Consider the following 8816-nt stretch of genomic DNA (forward strand, 5'->3'; position numbering starts at 1 on the left):
GGTGGATGCCTAAAGCCACCTGGAGCGGTAAGAGCTTACGATGCAGTTCTCGCCTCAGCATTTCCTCCAGCTACTTTGGGTGGCTCCCTGCTCAGCATGGCTACTTCTGTAAATCCCATTTACAGGTCCACATACAACGTACAGCTAACTTGGGCTGTAAATTCCTTGACGACAAGACCATAAAACACTTTGGTTGCTGTAGTTTCCAAAGCAACTGGGGGGAAGGGAGGGGGACGACGAAGGAACAGTGGGAAATTCAGCCCAGTTTGGTGTGTTTGTTCTGTTGGCCTGTTACATCTCGTACTTTGGTTCGTTCATCTCATTCGTACTGCATACTTTTACAGTTAGGCTACCAGAATAAACTCTTCCTCAAATGCAGATGGCTGAGTAAATACTAAAATCCTAAAAAATTAGATAAAATCCAGCTCTTAAATACTTTTCAATTTATTTATTCCAGAATTTCATAGCAAAGTAGTCTAATTCTGTATTTTAAGTAAGAGGAACAGGAAAAGTGATTTTTGCTTTTCAATAAGCAACGCGAGTACACACAAGTCATTGGAAAAAAAGAAAATACATTGCATAGGAACACCAAGATTTAATATCAGCCCAGAAAACCCTGGGCATTTCACTAGTTTCTTTTTACACAGGCAACTTTGAAGTTTCAAGACGCAATCTTTCTCAGGAATGTAGAGGTAAAAGGAAAGTAAAATTACAATTTTTGTGCTTTTAAAAGGGGAAATTAAAGCATCATTGGAGAAATGTGTTTTCAATACAGTAACAAAAAGTATTTTAAATTGCACATGTCAATACTATATATTGACAGACAACAGTAAAAGGGATTTTGGTTGAGAGCGTATTTATGATTTGGATAATTACTATCACTTTTTGTTTTCAACCTGAGAAATAGGGAAAAGTGTAAACAGGGATTAAGAAATCCCAGGTAATAAGTCACTTGATAGTATTTAAACTAGACATAGTTTTGTGCTTCTTCCACAGATTTAAATCCTTCTGTCTTTTTCCTTCTAAATAAGATACGACTTAAAATACATGATCTAAAAAGTGAACGTTAATGGTAATGGACTCAGTACAAATATTAAATGGGTTTCATGGCAGGTTCTTTAGCTTGAGTACCTCCGCTATTTCATAGCAAACAAATTATTAGAACAGTTTAAGGTAAGCCTTTCCCTGAGAGCTGCTAACTCTACAGTATTTCAAGATTTTTGTAAGGAAAAGTGTTGCATTAACAGATCCTTCTACCAGTACTTCCTTTGCATTAAGCTACTTTCGTATCAGACTCGTTACTCTTAGATTAACTAGAGGCTGTAACTGTGCATAACATCTTTTGTTTATTTCAAGGTTAACAAAATAGATTTTTTTTGTCCCACATCATTAGCCCTTATAGATACTGTATTTCAAATGTAATTTTAAAATGAGATACACAAATCTCTTGTTTTATTCTTTAAATGATTAATATGTCAGTTCTGATGCCTTCTTGTTATAACCACTCCGTTCAGAAAGTGTTGGGACTCTGAAAAGTAAGTTTTTGTCGCTTACTGTTAGAACAAGCTCCAGTTCTTGGAAATCCTGTAGCCTTGCAACATCTTTGTCCTTTAAATAAATACAATAAGTTGTTAGGTGATAAACTGTCTGTTCAGTTTTGCAGAGGTAAGTTAAAATAATAGGCTCATACTAACAGAAGGTATGTATTTACCCATAAATATGACAATTCTTTACAGTAAACTGGAAAGCAGACATCTTGTTGCATCTTATGTTTATTCTGGGATCCTATTCAGCTACTCTCTTAAGTCTATTTTTAGAAGGAATGCAATACCGACGGTGAGTGCAAGCGATTAGTGGAATTACACTTGTAAAAGTCTACTGCATGCCCCCCCAACTCCTCTTTTGTTCCCCCTTGGTAATTCTTAGAAGCTCATGAATTGATCCTTGCCTCTACCCAAGAAGGTCCTGCATGCAGCTTCCTCGAGAGCGGCCCACCAACGCCATCGCAGCACTGGCTTAGGCAGGGCCTTTAGAGAGACACCCTCCCACAGTACAGGCTCGAGCTCTGATCCCCTCTGCAGCTGTACTCTGCTGCTACACAGCATCAAACAGAATTAGTTTTGTATCGCCTCAAGGAACAGTAAGTGTCCTGCAGTCCTACCCAGAGAGCCTGACGTAATTAGAGCTGGAAGTAAAAACAGTCCTTTCAACAACAACCCAAGTTGGCAAGTGACAGAACTGCTTATGTTTGTCTTTCCCCTGCCACCACTTCTTGACTAACAAAGACTAAGTCACCTTATAGTCAGTGAAGATGCAGTATAGTGATGTCTATTAATCTAGTACTAATCAGATTAGCTCCACAACTGATGCCAACAATGCTCTAGAGGGGTTTGAGAGTGAAAGAAAGGTCAACGGTGAATCAGTAAAACAGGTCAGCAGGTCCGTTCTCTGTTTGCTGCAGAGTTAAGTGTCACTGAAGTGAAGAGACAGTTACACTCAGAGACCTGCCCTCAGAACAATTCTGAAACACCTTTCTGGTTTTTGAAGGGACTGCATACAGTCCTCGCTGAACGAGCAAAACTCCGTTGAGTGCTGCAGGCCTTTCACATGCTGATGACAGGTCACAGTGGTGTGGCACTGCACTGAATTTGAGAGCGTAGTAGAGAAATCGGGTATTAATTGGGCTCAACACCAAATGTTTATGAAAGGAAACGATCAAGAAACTTGAGAACCTTTTTACTAAAAAAAAATCCCTAACAACTACTGAGTGCTGAAAACTGAAGTAAGGTCTTTGGTTTGGGGTTTTTTGGTTTGGTTTGTTTGGTTGGTTGGTTTTTGGGTTTTTTGGTTTTTTGCAACGTGGGCCTATGCAGGTGACCAACAAATTATTCCTTTTTAATGGCAACCTAAACCCCTTTTTTGTAAGTTACTGCACTTCAAAATTTAGACTTCTTACCTTTCTTAACATTGTATTTGGTAATTTTCTGATCTTCTGCACGTGCTCAGGGTTAACACCCAGCTCACAGCAGCTCACTCGGAGCAGTTCCTTGTAGGTCAGTTCTTGTCTGTCCAGTTCAATTTCAATGAAGTCATTTTCTCTAAGATTAGGGTTTTGTATTCTAACTTTAAGCACCAGTTCTATTAGAAATAAAAAGGTACATTAATAGGCAGATGTATAAAGGAATTGGAAAAGATATCTCCATACTAACTTCCAAATATTTCTATGTTCTATTAACCTCGTTTGTATCATTTGTAACAATACGAGAACCCTCAGAAAGCAAACAACTGGACTCGTATGACCACAATTTTCATGAGATTGACTTTCACCAACCTGTATGAAAAAATCACCACAAATCTAATAGAGTGTGTGTATATGCATGAATGAACCTTTGCGTGAAGACTCATCTTGCTGGATTTAAGCTAACTTAAAAGGAGAAGATTAAACTGGTTATCAATTTCCTGAGCAATCCAAGATTGCTTTTATTGGTTTTTGATTCTTTCGGTCATCAGGCACTACGATTCAAATGGATTTTTTTTAACTTCTCCTCCTTGCTAATTCATGGCATCAGAACAGCTTTTATTTCAAGAATGAAATTCTGAACTGGAACGGAAATTCCAGATTTCCCTCTTTGGGCAGGCAGTATTTACCTGCAGAAATGGCAGATCGTGTAATAGTTCACCTCAGACTCAGGTCTACAGATTGAGCTCTCTTGAGCTGCGTACTCGCATTCCTTATTTGAAGCTTGGAGTATGCTATTTAGAGAATTAGATTACCCTGGTGTCTGTATGCTTTTATAGCATTTCAGACAAACAGCAAATGTTTTCATCAATATTTTAATAACAGTTCCAGCAGAAACAGGATATCTGCCTCTTAATTCCCTTTAAACGGTTCCTGAATGCCTAAGCATGGGAACCTGAAATCTGTAGAAATGCTGTGAATACACGTAACCCTGATGAGTCTATTTTCACTGTCCAAGGTGACAGAAGTTCCAAGACAAAGCGAGAAGAGACGTTTACTGTTACCTTGCATATTAAGTGGAAAAGCTCCTGTGAAGAAAACCGGCTGAAATGCTGGCACAGGCCCCATACAGGAGCCGTCCTCTGGCCGTACGGCCTGGTTTGATCCAACTGGCGAAGGGGGACTTCTGCTCCAAGACACCGACCCCTGGTAAACCGGGCCTTTCTGAAGGACGGGTTTCGAGTGTGGTGGCGCAGTACGCCCTCTGGGCAGTGACGGCATGCCGCCGTTATCAGCCGCCTCGGGAGCAGCGTTCCCATGCTGTAATGATGCCCGTGTTATCAGCCGCCTCGGGAGCAGCAGCGTTCCCATGCTGTAATGATGCCCGTGTACAAGTCTCCACATCGGGTAAGGAAGAAGAGTCGGTATCTTGCGATTCTAAGTGTGAGATGCTCCCATTCACCGAGGGGTCTGGAATACTGTTACTCATGGTGTTATAAACGTAGGGGAAAGGTGGGTTTGCCAGATAATTAGGGATGATTGGCAGATCTGAATCTTTCTTTAAGTCTGGGAGTTCATCATCTTCCACTGTAAAACAAACAAAACAACATCCTCCGAGTCTGATTTGAGGGGAAAAAAAGTAGTATTGCTGTAACACTGTGGGGCTTCTTTTCTTTTTTTTTTTTTTTTTTTTTTATGGAGAGGGAGCGGAGTGTTAAAAGCATCACAGGGTAAAAGATGAATCAAGAAGCACTACGCCCTTTTTCTACAGTAGACAGAACCGTGCTCAGGTGTTGCAAGACAGTAAACACAAAAGCAGAGTCCGATCCCAGTAATTCTGGGGGTGCTAGTTCCTTCAACACTGCAATACTGTTGGTTTGTTTTAATTCGTAGCCAGCATGTTGTAACACGGTCTCTGGTGGTACAATGCTATTGTCTTCATAATGTATAAGGCAGTGAAAAACAAAGGGTAGTATGTTGTTCGATATTAAGGCAGGGGATAAAGGGAGAAGAACATGCAGTACTGGGAGAGCTGAAACATTACCAATTCAACAGCTGGGAGACAATAATGAAAACAAAAACAGACAGGGAATACAAAGGGGAGGAAAGAGGTTGTTAATCGACCACATTTCAACTTACTTATCACCTCTAGCAGCAAAGCCTACTCTGCTGCAGCAGTTACAAAACACGATGAAAACGCTCTACCGATGTCCTTTAATGAGCTGTTTCTCTGGGCTGCTAATTTTCGATTTATTCAAGACTGTCTAAGCTCCACAGAACATCAGGAAAATTAGGTGTCGCTCATATAAGGGCTCCATCCAAATTTGAGAGATTTTCTCCTGCTGCCCTTTTGAAAATAGGAAGCTGCATCTATCCGCCACTGGTTTAATCATGGCATTTTTCAAAATACAGTTTTCCTAATTTTTCAGTGTTTAGAAAAAAGTTCAGCTAGCTGGCAATGAAATTTGTTGGTAATCCTCTTTTCTTAAACTTTGATTTCGTACCAAGTAAACACTCTAGAAATCAAGTCACAGTTATTACTAAAACCCGAACACAGTATCTTCACATGCAAAATAAAGATTGGAACATACGTGCTTCAAACAGCCTTTTACTAGTCTCTGACGATCATATCGCATAGCCAATAGGTTTACCTCCCAACATCTTCCTTATCTCCCTCTTTGATGTCAGCTGGGCCGGCCTCTCTCCCTTCTTCGTGAGGATCTCCTTGTCGGCACCGGCGTGCAGCAGGTAAGCCACCACTGGAGCATGGTTCCGTTTACATGCCCAGTGCAAACAAGTCCTGCACACGGAAAATGTTAACACTGTTTGAAATCCTAAATTACGGCAGATTAATTTCCACTCGTTCTTGCTGCCTATGAGAAGAACAAGACCTAATGCCCGTCTAACATAAAAAAGGTTTTAATTGCAATCGTCCTTGGAAATTTACACTGGTTTTGGAGCCTGCAGTGACACCTGCTGATGTAGTTTTCCCTTGCTCTAATGCTCTTGATACCAAGTTTCCATAGTAGTATTTTTAAAGTTCAAGATCTTTTCAATTTGTCGTTTATTAGGCTACTAACTTTTCTGGAAAAATAACTATTAAAAGAAGGCTTGTGTATGCTTTTGTAATCTTTGAAAGAGTAAGTTGTACTTAAAATACTTGTGTGTGTGTGTGCGCGCGTGTGTGTGCTAATAGGGATACCTCCCTGGGATGCTATTTTTATTGTTTAATTAATGCTGTCAGCACAATGACTTGCACTTTTTGGGAAGTAAATGATGTTTAAAATATTGTAAGCGTAGTTTGTAAGCATAGTTCTTTGCCCAGTTGCTATCTGCTGCACCAGCAATTCCCAACCTTTCATCTGCAGACAACTAGTTTTCCACAATCTGTAACTGATGCACAGAACTAATCGCTTTTTTAGAATTTTTTAATTATTATTTGCAGTTGCTGACCTAGTGAGACACAGTAAAGACCCATCCTGAAAGCTACTGAGCTTATTTAGTGCTTAGTATTAGGGACTTCTTAGCACACATTATAACTTGCTGTACAGTCTTGCCATTCTTCCCTCTCCCAGGTTCTAGGGATGTTTGACCTTTCCCTAGCTTTTATTTTAATTCTCTAGCTCCAGCTGAAGAAAACTTTGGAAAAATGAACACTTAACCCTTCTCCAAGTTGTTGCTTTTTTTAAAGAACTAAATAAAATAAAGCAGAGAGAAATAACAAACTTAGGGAAAAAAGTTTCAGCTGAAAGTTTAGCTCCAAAAAGCTTTTTCCGCCTTTTTTTTTTTTAAGAAAGAGACACAGTCATTAGGCTGCAAAGTTGTATCTTGACCAGTAACTCCCAACTTTCTGTCCAACATTCTGCTCTTTTAAGTTTTCTTGTGTAGAAGGATGTAAGGGAGAGAAGAGAGAGTCTGATCTTTGGAGGGATACAAATCTGACAAAAACCAAGAGAAGACAAGGTGACTTGCAAAACCTCGTTCATTGTGATATATTTTGACTTAATAAACCTGTCTTACCAGAAACAAAGGGCTCAACTCTACCCTTTCTTATTAAAATTAATGTACCTTGATGGCAGCAAGTACCTCTGAATTAAAGGTAATGAGACTAGTCACTGCAGCGAGAGGTTATATAGGATTAGGTCTAACTGAAGAGACATGAATTTAAGTGTATGTATACATACTATTTTTCTTCATAGACTATCCTACAAAGGGTGCTATAAAATCTGTGTTTCAGAGGCAATATTGTAAAAATTGTATTGCTAGCAATATTGTAAAATCCTCTGCTTTCTCTCCAAGGTTGGGCTGTGCGTTTTAACTAGAAAGTGCCATTTTTAAATGGGATAAAAGAATTTCGTCAGCAGAAAGTATTCTTGAATTTTTAACACCAAAGATCCCACGGAATCTGAGACGAGCTCCATGAAACTCAGTCCATGTTTGCTTAGTTTTTCTGTGCAGTGCTTTCTGGACTTTTCACAAACATCTCCTTGTGAAACGAGTGTGAATAGCCTGCATGACTTCAGAAGTAGCACATTGCCAAGTCATAAACTAGTTTGGACCAAAGTGGTGGGACAACGCGCAGCCAGCATGGCTGTGTTTGCTTTGAGTACAAAATCCGCAGGTTTAGTTTGCAGAGAAGGTATGTAAGCCTGGAGAGCGTCGGCCTCACTTTGGGATCCATCCTGACCATTTCACGTGGTCTCGTGCAGAGAGGTACCATCTACCCACAGACCCGACGCGTCAAAATGTAAGTACTCAGCACCTCTTTGCATCAGACGTACCGAGAAGCTCATTGGGGAAATTTAAATTCTACAAGCAAATTTAAGTAACAGCGAAGATCCATTTATTGCCATAGTTAAAAATGACCAGGCCATTATTTTTTTTTAATATTTTATGACAGATTTCTTTATCAGTGCCAGTTTTAGATACAAACTTATTTTGGTAACAGCAGCTGTTTATCTTACTAAGATAATTCAACATCTTATGAATCAGTTACCTTAAATTTTCACAAGTTCTAATTTTAATCACCACAACTTGAACTTCAAGTTGCAAGTTTCCCGTGCTTCTCAAAATTGCTGATCGAACTTTCATCTTTAAAAGTCTAACTCCTTTCCTGATTTTATTCTTCCTATTTTTAATTACAACATCAAGCACAACACAGCACAGTAAACACAGGCTGAATCCAACTTACGGAAAACAGTCTCCAAAAATGCCTGAGCATTCCCTGTAAATCCTGCTTCAAGTAACATTGTGTGTGTGTGTGTGTGTGTTCATGTATAGAATCCCCCTTGTACATTGAGTACATTACAGAAAAGTCTCGGTTTTACTGTCGTCAGGCAGTATCTGAATGAGATGTCAAACCCAAAGCGTTTACATATATCACTGCAAGTTCCCTGCTTGAAAGGTAAAGTCATTTTCAAACCTGATTTAGAAGTTAATAAAAAATATTTCTGCTTAGACGCGAACACGTGTTGGCAAGCCGAGGCCTGCGCTTTGACAGCCCGTTCTGTCTCAGGCTGCCAGCATGTCCTTCCAAATAAAAAATAAAGCAATATAGAGTAACAACGTAGTGACCGGGAGAAGCAGCAACCACCACAGGACCCAAGGAGGAGGTGGGACGGGGACGCGTGTTTCTAACAGCGCTTATCGGCTGCATCACCATCGTTCCCTCTTTGGAATAGAGGTATCTACACAGAGGCGAATTTGGGCAGGGGATCGACCTTTTGATTTCATTCTAAATTCCAACCGATTTGTATTTCACGTGGAAGAACGAACCCAGGGCAGCCTCAGCGCTGGAAAACCCGAGGAGAAATCCCCGTCACGGCAGCGGGGGCCGGGGGCCCCCCCCCCCCCCCCT

The 8816-nt window shown here is 40.3% G+C and overlaps 1 protein-coding gene across 1 annotated transcript in view; it reads right to left on the minus strand.

Annotated features, from left to right (window-relative positions):
* Positions 1–1329: 1329 nt before the first annotated feature.
* LOC103899276 (ankyrin repeat domain-containing protein 40) overlaps positions 1330–8816 on the minus strand; it is a 9167-nt gene continuing 1680 nt past the window's right edge. Inside the window, exons 2-6 of the mRNA XM_019472168.1 lie at positions 5611–5759; positions 4342–4546; positions 4024–4295; positions 2957–3138; positions 1330–1608 (exon numbers count right to left, since the gene is read on the minus strand). Coding sequence (XP_019327713.1) covers positions 1468–1608; positions 2957–3138; positions 4024–4295; positions 4342–4546; positions 5611–5759 — 949 coding nt within the window. The 3' untranslated portion in view covers positions 1330–1467. The remainder of the gene's footprint in view (positions 1609–2956; positions 3139–4023; positions 4296–4341; positions 4547–5610; positions 5760–8816) is intronic.

The sequence above is a fragment of the Aptenodytes forsteri genome, unplaced genomic scaffold, assembly GCF_000699145.1.
Source record: "Aptenodytes forsteri isolate BGI_AS27 unplaced genomic scaffold, ASM69914v1 Scaffold563, whole genome shotgun sequence".
NCBI lineage: Eukaryota > Metazoa > Chordata > Aves > Sphenisciformes > Spheniscidae > Aptenodytes > Aptenodytes forsteri.